At 46.6% G+C, this 18203-nt stretch overlaps 1 protein-coding gene across 3 annotated transcripts in view; it reads right to left on the bottom strand.

Moving 5' to 3' along the window:
* MACROD1 (mono-ADP ribosylhydrolase 1) overlaps positions 1 to 18203 on the bottom strand; it is a 171860-nt gene that overhangs the window by 31069 nt on the left and 122588 nt on the right. For all 3 annotated transcript variants that reach the window (XM_081340468.1, XM_081340469.1, XM_081340470.1), the window contains exon 4: positions 13714 to 13743. In XM_081340468.1, the coding sequence (XP_081196594.1) occupies positions 13714 to 13743 (30 nt within the window). The remainder of the gene's footprint in view (positions 1 to 13713; positions 13744 to 18203) is intronic.

The following is an 18203-nucleotide window of genomic DNA, read 5'->3' on the forward strand; positions in this document are numbered from 1 at the left end:
TATTAAAGAAACCCAGTTCTGGCCGGCGCTTCGCTCCTTGCAGGATCAAACCCAGATCCGTTCCGATGCCTAATTCAGCTCGGGTTTCTCAATCTCTGCATCTTTCAAAAGCCTGGACTACAACTCCCAGAATTCCCCAGGCCGCGTGGAATTCTGGGAGTGGAAATCCGGGTCTCTTCAAGTCGCTGAGGTTGAAAAAAACTCTGCTCTGACTGGTAGGCTGGACTCCAATGACCAAAGTCCAGACTACCAAACGCCCAGGATTCCCCCCAGGGAATCGTGGCTAGGGAATTCTGGGCGTTGAAGTCCAGACCTCTTAAATTTGCCAAAGAACTCAGGGTCTAACTGGTAAACAGCTTCCTGCCCCGCAACCGGAGGGAAGCCTGCCTTTTTTTTTTATTAATGCACTGCATTTTTTAATTAGACGTTTTGAGGGAACATGATGAATTAGAACCATCAATTAGAAAGGGAAGGAAGTGGAACAAAAGGACGAATGAATACATGCAAATGAGCAAATAAGGCATTTGCCACGGAACGAGAGAGTATAATTTGCCAGGATCTTGTGAATGGGTTGGAATAATTGAATATATTATAACGCTTCGCCCTAGAACAGTGCAAGTGAGGCATAAATATCAGGACCACGGTCAGCGCAGTATAAACCACCCTGTGGAATTGTGAAGTCTGACTTGCAACTGTTTTGTTTAGTGACCGTTCAAAGTTACAGCGGGCCTGAAGAAAAAGTCACTTTACGATCGGTCCTCGCACTTATGACCGTCACAGCCTCCCCACGGACACATGATCCAAATTGGAGCAGCTGGATTCGCTTAAAGTCCGTGCGATTCACTTAACAACTGTGGGGCTTCGCGTAAAAGACCACTGGGGCTAAAGGTCATAAAATGAGGTGCGACTGACTTAACAACCGCTGGGAATACTGGTTCCAATTGTGGTCGTAAGCCGAGGACTGAGGGTAAATTTGGAAGTCTCATTAAAAAAAACTATAACGGAAAATTTAGGCAGCGAGGGACGGAAGACTTTCTGACCGGCCTCTAAATAACTTCTCCAACTAGAATCCATCCAGCTCCAGCTAAGATGTCCGACAGTCAGGGACGATGGGAAATGTAGTTCCAAGCCACCCAAAGATACCAATTGGGAGCCGATGTGCTATGTTTTGGCCCCCAAAAGAATAAATGTCTGTTATCTGGGTCTTGGGGGGGGGAAGGAAGAGAAATCTCAGGGGCTGCCCCAAAGAAGAGGGGGGCTCAACCTCTTCTCCAAAGCGCCCAAAGGCAGGACAAGAAGCAGCGGATGGAAACTAACCAAGGAGAGAAGCAACCTAGAACTAAGGAGAAACTTCCTGACGGTGAGAACAATTAACCAGTGGAACCACCTGCCTCCAGAAGTGGTGAATGCTCCAACACTGGAAGTCTTTAAGAAGAGACTGGACAGCCATTGGTCTGAAATGGTATAGGGTTTCCTGCCTGAGCAGGGGGTTGGACTAGATGACCTCCAAGGTCCCTTCCTTCTTCTTCTTCTTCTTCTTCTTCTTCTTCTTCTTCTTCTTCTTCTTCTTCTTCTTCTTCTTCTTCTTCTTCTTCTTCTTCTTCTTCTTCTTCTTCTTTCTTCTTCTTCTTCCTTCTTCTTCTTCTTCTTCTTCTTCTTATTATTATTATTATTATTATTATTATTATTATTATTATTATTATTATTATTATCATCATCATCATCATCATCATCATCATCTGCAATTAAATTTTTAAAAGGCAGAGGGGCCGGGAGACGCCCCCCACTGAAAAAGAGATTCTCAAACGCGACCCTCAACCCGTGCCTGGGTAGCATCGGCGGCCCAGCGATGGCCCTTGATTTAGATGAATAATTGAAACCCTCCGATACATTTATTATCCCTTTAGTGCCAAAGTGGCACAGAAAGACTGGTGGTAATTGAAAAATAGAACACAAATCTCTCGCTGAAAGGCCTGTTTCTTATCGCAGAGTAAACATGTCAGGCCTAATAAACAAGAGCCAGAGAGGCGCACCCCAGGCCTGGCCCTTGATTTTACGGCTGATTTAGAACCCGGGGTCCGGTTCGCCTAGGTAGGAGAAAAAGGTCCAGTATTGTGGTGGTTTTTGTTTTTTGTTTAAAAAAAGGTTTGTTTCAAGGGATGGGGAGTTATCGTCATAATCATATTATTTTTTTTTTTTTTTAAGAGGAAGGTTCCCCCCCTCCCCACCCACAGGCTTCTATCGACCGGATAAAACATCATTTTCTTTTAGTTTTTTTGTGTGTTACCACACACACACACACACAAAATTGGCTAGAAAGCAGTTTGGTGCAAAGTGAGATTTTTGGCAGGGATTGCAAAACTGGCCTGGCTGAAGCTTGCCAGGGCTTCGCTCCCTCCTCGGTGAGCCGGGAGCGCCGTAGGCGAAGAAACCACTTTGCAGGATGAGTGGTGGATGGGCAACAGAAAAGGGGGCGATGGGGGTGGGGGCGAGAAGACCCCAAGAGAGGCGTCTGAATGACACCCCCCCCCCTCCTAGCAGGGTTAGAATCGCTCCCCAGAGCTGGCAAAATGTCTCCTAAATCCTTGAAAAACGGAAAGTGTTTTTTTTTTAAATATTTTTTTTAAAAAATGTATGTTTAAGAGGGATGGTTTGGAAAAAAAGAAGACAGCGGCTTCTTCCCACCGCCTGAAATTCAGATTATTTTGTACGTCTGCTCCCGTCCCGCTAAAAGAGGAGAGGGCGGCTTTTCCAGCTTTCCAAATTTCAAACAGAAGAAATAACGTGAACCGGACGGAAGAAGAAAGCTACAGTAAAGTCACACACACACACACACACACACACACACACACACACACACACACACTGCATTCATTGATAGAAAACGAATAAAAATAGTAATAACAGATGGGAGGAACCATCTGTATAGCCACCGCACATTATAATCATCACTGGGGCAAATTGCAGCCATCTGCCAAGTAGTCCTTGAATTATGACAGTCCGTTTAGTGACACACACACACACACACACACACACCCGAAGTTACAACGGCACTGAAAAAAACAAATCGTTTTCCACACTTATGACCACTGTGGGATGGATGCCCACGGTCGTGTGTTCAAAATTCAGACCGTTGGCAACCAGCATCTGTTTAGGACCATTTGAGCCATCTCGGCATCACCGTTTGCAACCTTCCTCGTCAGCTTCCCCCATTCAAAGTCAAGGGGGGGGGGGAAGCTGGATTCGCTTAGCGACCGTGTGATTCACTTAATAACTGGAGTGGTTTGCTTTAGGGCAAAACCAGAGGTGAATCAGGCACCACTCGCTTGTCCGCTGCCTTGTTTAGTGACGGAAAGTCATTAACGACCATTTTTGCCGGCACAGCCCTTCAAGTCCACTTTTATTGATCTTTTTTTTTCTTTTTTTAAAAAAAAAACAACAACAAACCAACCAAACCTGCTGATCCCTTCTTGGCATCAACAGTCTGAAGGGGAGGGGGGGGGGCAGACACGCCGATAAACACGGCAAGATTAAATCAACAACAACAACAAAAACCCAGGGAAGATTGGAAAGGCGAGGAAGTGACCGACCGGAGGGAGAATCGTAATGGTTTAGGGTGAGAAAGGCCTTGGGGGGGTGTGGATGGATGCAAAGATGCAAAGGAAGAGTCAAGATAAAAGGCAGCTAAGCCCTCGGTTGCCTAGTGGGCGGGCTGTAAAGGAGAGGGCGGGAGACTTTGTTCTTTCAGAAGAGGCGCAAGATTCTCTTCTTGGAGCTTTACACCAAAGGCAGAATTAGCTTATCCGGCTGCGTTTCCTGCTTGGTCTACCTGACCAGGCTGACAAGAGACCAAACCACGGGGGGGGGGAGGTTTGCTGGGGGGACGGTGGGGAGGGGGGAAGCAGATGCTCCCCCCCAGCCCTTGTAGACCGCTCCCTACTTGTTCTGCGACACTCATATAAGCCTTTCGTCATTTCTCTTCCTCCGTGGCAGCACCAAGAACACTTACGTGGCAACTTCTGCAGAATTCTGGAAGCCACACAGATAAAATGCTTCATTATCTAAAAGACCCCGCCTGAGAACACACACACACACACACACACACACACACCATACAAAATGCCTGTGACCTCCCCATATAGCCCCCAGGGTGATCAGAGGTTTCCATCATCCTATCCTACCCTATCCTATCCTATTCTCTTTCCCTCTCTCTTTCCTCTCCTTTATTTCCCTTTCTTTTTCCTTCCTTCCTCCCTCCCTCCCATTCCTTCCTTCCTTTCTTCCTCTCATTCCCTCTCTCCTTCCTTCCTTCCTCCCTCCCTCCCTCCTTTTCTTCCTTCCATTCCCTCTCTCCTTCCTTCCTTCCTCCCATTTCCTCTTCCTTCCTTCCTTCCTTCCTTCCTTCCTTCCTTCCTTCCTTCCTTCCTTCCTTCCTCCCATTCCGTCTCCCCTCCCTCCCTCCCTCCCTTCCTCTCTTCTTCCTTTCCTTTCCTTTCCTTCTTTCCTTTCCTTTCCTTTCCTTTCCTTTCCTTTCCTTTCCTTTCCTTTCCTTTCCTTTCCTTTCCTTTCCTTTCCTTTCCTTTCCTTTCCTTTCCTTTCCTTTCCTTTCCCTCTTTCCTTTCCCTTCTCCTGTGAAATGGGCATATTTAAACTTAGGCTTGTATATTGCATGACCTCTGCAGACACCGTAGGCTAAATAAATAAAATGAAACAGGCACAGAAGATTGATTGCAATGGCAGGGTAAAAAAACCAGCTTTTTTTTTTGTACCTTGCCTTGGACGTAATGCTTCCCCCCCTTTTTTCTTTCTTTTTTTTAAAAAAAAACACGAAACTATCCTTTGACATCTTGTGTAAGCAGCTCTTGGGGGGAGTCGGGAAGAGGAAGCTTCTCCGATTGACAGTTGGTTGTTTTCTTCATTAGCTCAGCTCGACAGAGATTTATGGGCCGTGGTTTTTTTTTTACGAACAGCCCAGTTCCGAGGTCCAGCTTTTTAACACCACACCGAGATTTATGGCACTTAGTCGCAGAATGCATTAGCGGAAGGGCATCACTCTCTCCCAGCCCCCCCCCAACACACACACCCCAGCAAAAAAAATAACGTTCAGTCTCTTTCTTCCTCTCTCTTTAATTTGATTGCAAAACAACTTTTAAAGGCTGGGAAATAAAAAAAAACACCAAAGTAATGGACTGAAATTGTACTTTTGGACAAGGACACCAGCAAAGTGGCAGCCGAACGGTAGGGGTGGAAAAGGAGGAGGAGGAGGAGGAGGAGGAGGAGGAGGAGGAGGAGGAAGAAGAATAAAAGAAGGATCTGTCAAACTAAATCTCAATCTTGCCTTTGAACATCGGAAAAGAGAGAATTCACCCCGTTCAATCTCAACAAACGGGGGCCACACAAAGACACGGCCCGGCTTTTGTTGGTATATTAAATTTGGAGAGGCTGGTGAATGCCTTTTCCTGAAAGACCAGGCTCCGTAAATGAAATTTTTTTAAAAAAGGCTTTACAAAAATTGCAAGGCTGCAGGGGTGGGGCCTGCGTGTTCACACGTACTTTGGGTTTTGATGATGATGATGATGATGATGATGATTGATTGAACTTCAGTCGTGGATAAAATGACGTAGCTGAAAGCAGTGATATGCACCGTCCGGCATTATTGCTAGGAATGTGCCCTGCATCTCAGCCATCAGAAGCTAGGCGTACAGGCTACCGATTTACCAGGCGCTCTTTAAAGACGGTTTGAAGTTAGGCTTGGGCTGGAAAATGGGACTTAGGATTTGATCCTTAGACCAGGGGTCTGCAACCTTGACCACTCTTTTAAGACTTGTGGACTTCAGCTCCCAGAATTCTGAAGTCCACAAGTCCGAAAGTGGCCAAGGTTGCAGACCCCTGCCTTAGACCCTTGCAGCATCCTCAGGGTCATATGAGCAAAATTCACCGGCTTGGCACGTATTTACGGCGGTTGCAGCGTCCTGAGGTCACGTGATTCCCCATCTGCCGCCTTCCCAGCCGGCTCCCAACCAGGAAACTCAAGGGGGGGGAAAAGCGGGTTCGTTTAACGGCCAGGCGATTCGCTTAATGACGATAGCGCTTCCCTGAACAGTCGGGGCAAAAAAAAAAAAGGTCATAAAATTAAGCGTGACTCATTTAACAACTGCCTTCTTGAGCAATGGAAACTCGGGCCTCGATTGTGGTCGTTAAGTGGAGGACTACCTATAGCGACAGATTTTTCACGGCACTTAAGTATTTTTTCGACCTTCCTGCTCATTATGTTTCATTTTTGGCAAATGGCTGCTTTTTATTCGCAAAAGTAAACTCAGCTGCTTTTGCAAGCCGTTTTTCTTTTTTTTTTTAATCATCCGCCCTCGGCTGCCCAGATTACAACCCTCCCAGTTTACCCTGCCCCCCCCATTCTTTCAGAAATACGACAGTCTTCCCGAAGCCAAGCTTAGGGTCGCTTAGCTTCCAGGTGTTCAGGCAACATCTGGAGGGTGCCTCGGTCCAGATGTGCTTCTTCGACAGGAGCATTTTTCAGGAGAGCTATTTTTAGCTCCTTTGGGAGTCGTTGTGAAAGAGACTCCCGGTTGTCAGGATTTACTGTTTTCGGTGGCATCAATCTTAACCAGGTTTTAAGTGAGTCTCCTCACATCTCAGGCGGGTGGGGAGCTGTGCAGGTCCTCCCCGAGATGCCGGCATTGATTCTCATCCCTCTGGTGGTTTCTTTGCGGTTTATCTCCTTCCTTCCTTCCTTCCTTCCTTCCTTCCTTCCTTCCTTCCTTCCTCTAACTCTCCCTCCCTCCTTTTTCAGTTTTTCTTTCTTTCTTTCTTTCTTTCTTTCTTTCTTTCTTTCTTTCTTTCTTTCTTTCTTTCTTTCCTTTCTTTCTTTTTCCTTCCTTCCTTCCTTCCCTCCCTCCCTGTCCTTTTCCCTTTCTTCCTTTCTTCCTTTCTTCCTTCCTTCCTTCCTTCCTTCCTTCCTTCCTTTTTCCTCCTCCCTCCCTGTCTTTCTTTCTCTTTCTTTCCTTCCTTTTTCTTCCTCCCTCCCTCCCTCCCTCCCTCCCTCAATCTTTCTCTTTTTCTTTTTCTTTCCTTCCTCTTTCCCTCTTTCTTTCTTTCATTTCTTTCTTCCTTCCTTCTTTTTCTTCATCCCTCCCTCCCTCAGTTTCTTTCTTTCTTTCTTTCTTTCTTTCTTTCTTTCTTTCTTTCTTTCTTTCTTTCTTTCTTTCTTTCTTTCTTTCTTTCTTTCTTTCTTTCTTTCTTTCTTTCTTTCTTTTTTATTTATTTTCTTTCTTTCTAAATTTGTTTGTCACCCATTTCACCCCGAGGTGACTCAGTCAAGGGCTGAGGTTTCCACAAGTCAGCACAGCTGGCTAAATCCCAGCCTCTTCATTCAAAACCTTGAGGACTACATGCTTAGGAAAACAATTTCTTCCAAGTGGGCTAACCGTGGGGAAAGGCGGATGGAGAAGCCTCTTTAGCCAACTCCCACTGGGCCAATCTCTGTCTTTTCCTCCCCTTGGGCAATCCTGCCTAGCTGGGGAGGGGCTAGGAAAAGGGAGGGGCGAAAGGAGGGTCACTGCGAAGTCTGCAGCTTCAGGGTTTATTTGCAAGCCGGGGTGGGGGGGGGTGGGCACAGGTTAATGGACGGGAGAATAAATCGCCCCCGGTTGGGTCTTGTTTATCAACGTGCAAAAAAAGAGTCGACAAGTTCGGGGCTATGAGGAGAGAAACCGAATGGGATCACCGGGGTTCAGACATAAATAAGAGACCCATTAATGCTGGCAAGGAGGTTGCTGGGCGGGGGCAGCCTTGAGGAAGTGGGGGGGGGCTTTGTTTGCTGAAGCCCTTCATCTCTTTGCAATTTTCCTGCTGGCAGGCTGGATTTCACAGCTCGCTTTGCAAATATTTTGGCTGAGCAAGAGCTGACCTGCACTCTTTATTGCGGGGTGGGGGGGGGGAAATTGCAGAATTAAAAACAGCCCCTTCATTGCTGCAAGTTGTGATGTTACCCAGTTAGGTCATGAAAGGTCTGCAAGAAAACTACCCAGCTCAGAAAGCACCAAGGACCCCAGATTGTCGTTGTAGTCCTCCTCCTCCTCCTCCTCCACCTCCTCCTCCTCCTCCTCCTCCTCCTCCTCCTCCTCCTCCTCCTCCTCCTCTGTTGTGACTCAGGGCCAGCCGGTGGGTCCGGCAGCCGGTTCAGATGTATCGGATGACTCAGATGAGGGGGAGGAGGAGGGTGTGGAAGACGAACCGGCTGATGATGGCTTGGAGGCTTCGCAGAGCCCTCAGCCGGGGCCCTCTTCTCAGCTGCGTGAGCCCGATAGTGCGGAGGATGATGACCCACAGCTGGCCCTGTTCAAGGACGCCCGACGCAGGAGGCAGTCGAGCAGGAACAAACAAAGAAAGGCTGTGGGACTCCTCGGGAGGAGGCACAGGGAGACCACGCCCTGAACTCTAAATAAAAGGAGTGTTTGGGGAGGGGCTGGTTGCTGAAAGCAACCCTTCCGCTTGAGGATTCAAGTTCCTGTGTTTCTTGTTCTGTTGTTTTGCTTGTGAATTAAACTTGGCAGACGCTTTGCAACCTCAGACGCTCTCCAGTCTCTACTGCTTGAACAGGGGTTTGCCTTATTACAAGGCCGGTAGTTGGCTGGTTCAGAACATCCTCCTCCTCCTCCTCCTCCCTTCTAGCACTGATGATGTCGCCTAGCTGGGTCATGAAACGTCTGCCCGAAACCCACCCAGCTCAGAGAGCACCACCGCCATTCACAGATACAGGTAGTCCTCGACTTAGGACCGCAGCCGCGCCCAAAATTTCCGTTCCTAAGTGAGGCAGCTGTCAAGTGGGATTTGCCCTGTCCTGCCACCTTTTCTTGCCACAGTCGTTAAGGGGGATTGCCGCGGTTTATTACGTTAGTAACAGAGTGATGAAGTCAATCCAGCTTGTCAGATGGACGCAAAAGGGGATCACGTGACCCGGGACGCTGCGACCGTCGTAAATACGGAGTCCGTTTCCAAGCGGCGGAATTTTGATCACCTGACTTATGGGGGATGCTGCAACGGTCGTAAGGGTGAAAAACGGTCGTAAGTCCCTTTTTTCAGCGCTGTTGTAACTTTGGTCGCTAAATGAGTTGTTGTAGGTCACGGGCTACCGATATTCTGTTCTATTGGTTTTTCTTCCGTTGATTGTGCAATCGTTGGCTATCAGGAGAGGCTGTCCAGTGTTGCTCTGCAGGAGTAACTGTTCTCGGCTGACCTTTTCTAGTAAACTTTCTTGAAAAGGAGGGCAGGCGGGGGGGATTCCCCCCCAATATCATACAGGGTGGGAGACATAATCTCTTTCTAGCCCACGTTAGCTTCAAATATGCTTATTTATAAATCCATTCTGTGGCATTTAAGAACTAAGCCGTGGATTAAAAGAAAAAGAAGGGTTCGGGGGGGGGGGAAGTACAGGAAAGCTTGCATCTTTTTAAATATATATTTTTTTCTTCCCAGGAAAATGTTCTTGCGTACGTTTTTTGTATGCCTCTTCTCCTAAAAGAAAAATGTGCGTTGTGTTTTTTTTTTACATCCACGTTTTCTGGCAGCCAAGAACTGCTCTGAAAAACTTGGAGAAGGGCCAAAAGGCAAAGCTGGTTAAATGGAAAGCAAGGCAGTTTACTCAGAAAGACCAAGATTCCCCCTGTCTGTCACAAGCCAGCACGTAACCCTGTTCACCTGTCGTTGCAGAAGTGGCTGCATTTCACTGCCGAATAAAAAAAATGGAAGTACCTGATCAGTAGCCATATCCTTGAAAGATTTTATTTTTTTTTTGCATATTTTAAAAGGAAAGCAAAATTCAGCTATAGCCAGACTTGTTCCTTTTTCTGTTCTACTTAAGATTTTATTTTTGGTTAGTAGCAAAAGTATGCTGGCTTTTTATTCGGGGACGCTTTCGATTCTGATGTTTCTTGATGCTTTCTCTTCTTGTTGAGGGGGCAGTCAACAAATTTAGGTCATAAAGAAATGAAAGTCGGACCTAAAAGGTGCAGGAAATCCGGCATGTTGCTTGACAAGGCCTGCCGGGAACGTTCGCTTGAGCGTGTGGGACTGGGGGCAGCTTCAAACCTGGATATCTCGTGCAGCACGGAAAGGCTTTAATGCCAGGCAGGAGACGGGGATTGTGACAGCTAAATCCCAGGAGCCTTTGGTCTTCCAAAATCTGTCGGCCTCGCGGGAGAAACCAGACAGGAATCACAACTGGTTAAACTAATTCTATTTTAGTGGAAAGCTACAGTGACAGAATCTGCCCGGTCTGCAACTACAATTCTCCTACTGTCAATTTTACAGTCTGAGAAACTGGAGCAGGTTCCCTTCGGAGTCTTGCCCGCTGTACGCAACCATAACTGACCCCCGAAATTTCCATTGCTAAGCGAGACCGTGGTTAGGTGAGCTGTCAACTCTGCAAATGAGCGTGGCTAGAGCCATTTTCCTTCTCACTTCCCACGTAGAACGGAGGGAGGGGGGAATGCCCAGGTGCTTTGCTAGTCATCATAATCTTTTATCCCGTGGGAACCAAGGTCATCAGCTGCTCCCAGGACTGCAGGCTGGGCGTTGTGTAAAAAGCCTGCCAAATAATTCCACTGGGGAAACGTTGCTCGCATAGCTTTATGGGTGGGATTTTTTAAACTTGGTATTGGGGAATTGCTCTGTGTGTATCCAGACTTGGTTTCGCTCTTGACCGTGCTGGTACTTTGTAACTAATAAACATGTTATTTGCAGAATTGGCAAGCCTCGGAGTTCTGCTTTGTTCGTCTCTTGTCTGTTGGAACCATGACATAAGCTTTGGCCCGTTTTATGACCTTTCTTGTGACAGCTGTTAAATGAATCACTGCAGTTGTTAAGCTAGTGACACGGTTGTTAAATGAATCTGGCTTCCCCATTGGTCAGAAGGTCGTAAAAGAGGATCGCGTGACTCCCGGGGACACTGCGACTGTCATAAAAATGAGTCAGTTGCCAAGCATCTGAATTTTGATCGCGTGACCGTGGGGAAGCTGCAACGGTCGTTAAGTGTGAAAAATGGCCCCAAGTCCCTTTTTTTCACTGCCCTTGTAACTTTGAACCGTCACTAAATGAATGGACGCGACTCAAGGATTACCTATATTCAGCTGAGGGCTCAGCTGTCTCTTATTGAACTGTTCCCTTCTTTTTGCTCGTCTCCCAAGGTCTTCCTACATACCATTACCGGAACGTGTGTCAGAAACCAGACACAACTCGTTTGTGGGGAGAAGAATCCATATAGAAAGTGGAAAACCTGTGTAAGTCCTTGCTTTCTACACAATGCACACAATGTGCAGTGGGGCCTTGCATTTGGGGTAAGAACAAGTGGGGGAGCAGGAAACATTCAATTCAGGGCTGGGGGATTCTTTTAAGTCTTGAAGGGGGTGATCACACTAAGGGGCAATCGGAGGGGTGCTCTAAAATAAATTAAGGAGTAGCTTAGGAGGAAGTGGGTCGGGGGCAAAACCCTGATTTTAAAATGAAATAAAAAGAGGTGTCCCTATTCGGAAGATGCTGCAGTGGACCTACAAATGATAGCCCTGCTATCCTAACCATTAAAAGGAACGTTACAAATAACAAAGCAAAAGGGTGACCTGGATGACTTCCTTCTATTGCATTTGCAAAAAAGAGAATTGCTAAAGCTTTGAAGGATTTTGCCCGAAGGGACAAAGAAAAAAAGAAAAGAAATCAAGTTCCAGAGCATTATTTGGGAGATTAAGATTGTAAAAGGAAGGGATGTAAAGTCGGTTCATTTGATCAAGGTTAAAACAGTTATCTCTGATAATCCTCAATGGATTTTTGTTGATCGGGAATGAACAGCCACGCTTTAAGGATGTGTTTATAGATAAGGAATGAGATATGGGGAAAAGACAACGCTGTTGCATTTTAAGAGGAAGTGATAAATTACTAAAATTGTTTCCACTTGTTGAGACGAAAGGGGAAGTCATTTCTTTATAAATTTCTTTTCTTTTCTTTTTATCTTTTTTTCTTTTTTTACTGTACGCCAAAGTTCATTTTTTTATTCTGCCAAACATCTGGCTGATTGACCAATTTCATTTTTTTAATGGCCTCGCTGAATCGATTACGCAAATGAACTGCTATCACAAGCAGTTTTTATTCTTTTTTTTTTTTAGATTTCTGGGGACAGCCCGGAGAAATTTTCACTCGGAAATTTTCTCTCGCCCTGAGAAGCAGAACAGAATTGTGTTAACGAGAGGCCTCCGAAGGCTGCATCCCAGGAAAATTAGCAGAGTCAACAGTGACACGGTTCGCGTGAAATGATAAAATGCAGATTGCACTAAGAAACCGCCCCTGTCTGAATTTGGGAAACAATACATAAATTCTTAAATGGGGTCTAGGAACTACAGGGAAAAGAATAACAGAGTTGGAAGGGAGCTTGGAGGTCTTCTAGTCCAACCCCCTACATAACGTATCAAACAACTGGCTATCCAATCTCCTCTTAAAATTCTCCAGCAATGGAGGTTTTTTTTAACGTTCCCACAAACACACATTCACATATCGTGCAACAAGAACACATTCACACAACCTGCACAGTCCCAGACACATTCTTTGCACGACACAGTATTGCAGAGAGACAGAGTTTGAATAAAAAAAGATTCTCCTCGCCACATCTCCAAAAAGAGAAATAAAGGAAGGACTGGCTTTGCAACGGCTATTCACTTAGGACAGGGGTCTTCAATCCTGGCCCTTTTAGGACTTGTGGACTTCAACTCCCAGAATTCCTCAGCCAGGAATTCTGGGAGTTGAAGTCCACAAGTCCTAAAAGGGCCAGGTTTGAAGACCCCTGCGCTAGGACAACGGACGTGGGTCAAAGTTAATATGAGTTCTTAAGTAGCACAGAAAAACAAACAAACCACAGGACGGAGAGAAAGACTCCTTTCTATTTAAATTTGGGGGGCGGTGCGGTGAAATGAAATCAGTAAAATCAAAGGAAGCAAAGAGGCAAAGGGAAGAAAGTGAAAGTGAAAGTAAGGGGAAGGTAGAAGGCGAAAGCGAAAGTGAAAGCGAGGGCAGAGGAGAAGGTGAAGGGCAGGGGTCTTCAAACTTGGCCCTTTTGTGACTTGTGGACTTCAATTCCCAGAATTCCTCAGCCAGGCACAGTGGCTGAGGAATTCTGGGAGTTGAAGTCCACAAGTCACAAAAGGGCCAAGTTTGAAGACCCCTGGTGAAGGGGGAAGGGAAGGGAAAGGGAAAGCGAGGGTAGGAGTGGAGTGTGACTGAAAGTGAAAGCAGAGGTGAAGATGGGCGGGGAGTTGAGCGAAAGTGAAAGCGAACAGGAAGGTGAAGACGGAAGCGAAGCAAAGTGAAGTAAAAGAAAAGATGCAACAGTCCACTGGATGCAGTTGGACTACTCTTCGTTTCCCATCATGGTCAGCCATCAAAGAGGATGGGTTTTGGAGTCCCACAAGTTCTGGAGGGCCATAGGGATCGTGTCAGCTGTGTGGGGGGAACATCTGTTTTGTCAGGGCTGGGCAAGAGGTGAACTAGGTCCAATCCAGCTGGGTCGCCTTTTCACCCCAAACATGTGCTGGGCCAGCCAGCCCGCCCTGTGCCCGGATCCTATTTTTCTTCCCTTCACTTCCCTTCCCTTCCCAATCAGCTGAGATATTAATTGCAAAGCCGTAGAGGGGGGGAAAAAAGGTATCAATTACTTACCACCACCGCCTCCCAGCAGGGAACTGTTAGCTAAAAGGAAAACAGGAAAAAAAAAAGGAGATGTTACTAAATTGCTGCCTGGTTGGCAGCTACTTCGGTTTATTCGCGTGCTCAGAGTTGTCGCACAATTTTGCAGTCTTCAATATCTGTCCGTGACTGGCGTCGCAATCTTGAACGTGAAAGACAGAGCACCCAGCATTGAGCTCATTTGGGATGTTGGCTTATCCCCTGAGTCCCGTCCAGGGCAGGCCTCACATCCACAAATCCTGACGGGCTGATATAGATAATTTTCTTTTTTTTTTTTTACAGGCAGTCCTCGACTTACGACAGTTCATTTAATGGCTGTTCAAAGTTACCACGGCACCGGGAAAAAGTGAGTTAGGACCGTTTTCCCCACGTACGGCCATGGGGCAGCACGTGACACCGCAACCATCCTACATTTTGATCACGCGACCCTGGGGACGCTGCAACGGTCGTCAACGTGAAAAACGGTTCTAAGTCTTTTCAGTGCTGCTGTAACTTTGAATGGTCATTAAATGAACTGTCGTTAGTCAAGGACTGCCTGCACAGTGGAAACTGGCTAATCTTGACATTAGGGGGAGGGGGGGAAAGTGGAGAATATAAAATTGCAGAAGGATTTTGCGTCCTCTTGGGGAAAAAACCCCCAACCTCTCCTGATTATCACTCTCATTTTTTGCAAAATACTCTTAGCAACTCAAGACCCTTTTTTTTGCCGTTTTGCTGCAAAAGATTAGCCCGGCTACATTTTTAGAAACAGCAAGCAAAGCAAGCTGGGTCGATATTGCCCAATTAACACCGAGGGACTTAATTCTGAGCAGAAATTTACTTGCCTGGCTGCACTGTTTATTCTGTGCTTTCGTTTATGGGGATTTCCCCCTTTTATTTGTTCTCTGCATTCGACTTGATATCTGTTGTTGTTTTGGGGGGGGGGTTTGGTTTTTTTCATCACAGCCACCCGCTTGAATGAAAGGCTAGTTATTAAACAAACTCTATTGATTTGAAAGCCGAATCTGGTGGGATCCCAGATTAACCGAAACAACACAGGTCAGTCCTCGACTTACAACAGTTCCTTTAACGACCGCTCAGAGTTACAAGGGCGCTGAAAAAAGTGAGTGGGGACCGTTTTTCGGCCTTACGACCGTCGTGGCATTCCCAAGGTCAGGTGATCAAAACTCAGACGCTGGCTGGGGAATTCTGGGAGTTGAAGTCCGCAAGTCTTAAAGTCGCCCAATTTGGAGACTGCCGCACTAAGGCGTATCCTGGTACTATCGGGTGTATGTCTCCGCATTGTGAGAACGCGGCCATTCTTGGTGCAACTTTCAAGAGCGGCACCCATTTCTCACTCAGCCTTCCTTCCCCCCCCACCCCAAAGCTGGCAATCGCAGCCTCCCCACGCTCATCCGTGCCCGGGCCTTTCCACCTGTTTCAGGAGGTTGCCTTGGCAACAGGAGCAACTGTGGAAGGATGCGGTCCCCTCGGAAACACCCACCACAGAAAAGGTCCCAGCTGCTCCCAGAGGCTGAACTGAGAGGAGAGAAGGGGCGGGACTGGGTGGGAGACCACTAGCCAACCCACCAGAGACCGGGGGAGGGCCAGGGAGGGGCTCCCACTCAGCCAGGCTAGGGGGTGAGTGCAGACAGGACGGAGGGGCACTAACGTGGCAGGGAGGCAGGGGAGGATAGCTGAGATGGATGGATGGATGGACGGATGAATACATAAATAGACATACAGATGGATGGATGGATGGATAGATAGATAGATAGATAGATAGATAGATAGATAGATAGATAGATAGATAGATAGATAGATAGATAGATAGATAGATAGATAGATAGATAGATAGATAGATTACAAAGACAGACAGATGGATGATGGATGGATACATAAATAGACATAAAGATGGATGGATAGATGGATAGATGGATAAATAGATGGGTGGATGGATAGATGGATAGATTAAGATATAGATAAAGGCATGGATGGATAGATGGATTAAGATAGAGATATAGATAGTTGGGATTGATAGAGAGGGATAAACAGATAAGATGGATGGACAGAACAGGTGATGGATGGATTTAGATAGACAGTAGAAGATAGATGAATGGATGGATAGACAGGCAGGCAGGCAGGCAGGCAGGCCGACAGACAGGACTGTACATTTAAACTTTTTTGTTCTTGTTGTTAGCTGCGAAGTCGTGTCTGACCCATCGCGACCCTATGGACAACGTTCCTCCAGGCTTCCCTGTCCTCTACCATCTTCTGGAGTCCATTTAAGCTCACGCCTCCTGCTTCAGTGACTCCATCCAGCCACCTCCTTCTCTGTCGTCCCCTTCTTCTTCTCTTGCCCTCCATCTTTCCCAGCATTAGGCTCTTCTCCAGTGAGTCCTTCCTTCTCATTAGGTGGCCAAAGGATTTGAGTTTTAGCTTCAAGCCTGAATATGAGTCTACCTAGAGTTAGGGTTAGGTCATCATGAACTCGGAGAGCAAAATGGACATCGCCAACAAATTCGGAGTTCTTGGGTATGGTTAGGAGGGCACTAACTTTTCTAGGCTGCCCTATCTATGTTTCCTGGTAAAATACATGTCAGTTGTCAAGCGTCTGAATTTTGACCCGGCAACCACAGGGGGATGCTGCAACAGCTGTTAAGTCTGAAAAGTGGTCCTAAGTCGCTATTTGCAGGGCCGTTGTAACTCTGAACGGCCACTAAATAGAGATTGTAAGTTGAGGACTATTGGCACCGTCAACCTTGCAACTCTCCTCAGCAGGAATAATCAATCAGGATTTTGAAATGGCTGAAAGCCACCAGACTCTGCAGTGTTATCCGTACCGTTTTATTTTTAAAATATGTAGATACTGCATTTCCCCTTATGAGGCCCCAGCAGCTTGCAATCCGGTGTGTGGGGCGGGAGAGGGGAGAAGGGAGGCATAAAATAAAACTACAATCATAAAATCAATATGTGAATTGCCTATCGATTTCACGCCAGGCCATAAAAGTTCCATTTCCATTCACCAAGGAAATCTCTGCGCTAGGCGACTTGACAAAAGTGCAGGCTGAACAGGTGGGCTTCAGGCAGGGGCGGGCAAGAGACATCTGTTTGGGGCTTTGATTTTTTGAGGAGAATTAGCTGAAAAACCATCTTTTTCTCTAAGCGGAGTAGAGGGAATGAAGGGGGTGTGCGCGTGTGCGTGTTTAAAGACAAGAGTTTAAGAATGAAGGTCTTCAAAATCTGGTTTTGGATCCCGGCACGTCTTCCTGTCTTTGTTCATTCGTTTGTTCATTTGCATCCTGCCATTATTATTATTTTTTACAAATAAGGCAGCAAACATACCTAATACTCAGATTTTAACCAGACAGGACTCTTCAGCCCAGGGGGTTTTCACACTGGGCCCTTCTATGACTTGTGGACTTCAACTCCCAGAATTCCTCAGCCAGGCACGCTGGCTGAGGAATTCTGGGAGTTGAAGTCCACAAGCAGGGGTCTTCAAACTGGGCCCCTTTATGACTTGTGGACTTCAACTCCCAGAATTCCTCAGCCAGGCACGCTGGCTGAGGAATTCTGGGAGTTGAAGTCCACAAGTCCTAAAAGGGCCATGTTTGAAGACCCCCTACTCCAGCACCTCTAAGACAGAGTGGAAAAAAGAATTAGTCCAGGGTTGGGGTACCCTCATCCTGTGGGACCTCAAATGGGGGGGTCTTCCCTCTTTCTTGAGCCCCCCTCCACCACCACTCCCTTCCCTTCCTGGATGCGGAAGCTTGAAGACCTTTCTGAACTGCGGTTTCTCCTGCCCGGGGAAGTGCTTAGGTGGGGGAAACCGACTGCTAGATGCATCCTGGATCTGACTCTGCGGAAGGCCGATTCTTCTCTTCCTTGCTTTTCAGAATTAGACAACCCGAAAGAGCCTGTTCCCAGGAAGACGGCTGCTGTCGAAATTTTGACAAGGCAGAAAGGAAAAAAGCCAAATTGCAAAAAAGAAAGAAAGGAAGAAAGGAAGGAAGAAAGAAAGAAGAAAGAAAGAAAGAAAGAAAGAAAGAAAGAAAGAAAGAAAGAAAGAAAGAAAGAAAGAAAGAAAGAAAGAAAGAAAGAAAGAAAGAAAGAAGAAAAAAAGGGCGGTGATGGTGGTGGGGAAGAAACACTCCCGGCCTTGGCTTCAGGTAGGCAAAAGGAGTGGGCGATGGGTAGAGGAACAACGTGGTCTTTTAAAGATGAGATAAGACAAAATAAGAGAACCTTTGTCGTCACTTTTTTTTTTACCGTGGGCACAAAAATGAACTTTACTTAATCATAATAGTAAAGTTGGAAGGGACCTTGGAGGTCATCAAGTCCAACCCCCATTTCAGACCAATGGCTGTCCAGTCTCTTCTTAAAAACTCCCAGTGCTGGAGCATTCACCGCTTCTGGAGGCCGGTTGTTCCACTGGTTAATTGTTCTAACTGTCAGGAAGTTTTTCCTTACGTTCTAGTTCTTAG

The sequence above is a fragment of the Vipera berus genome, assembly GCF_964194415.1.
Source record: "Vipera berus genome assembly, chromosome: 16".
Taxonomy (NCBI): domain Eukaryota; kingdom Metazoa; phylum Chordata; class Lepidosauria; order Squamata; family Viperidae; genus Vipera; species Vipera berus.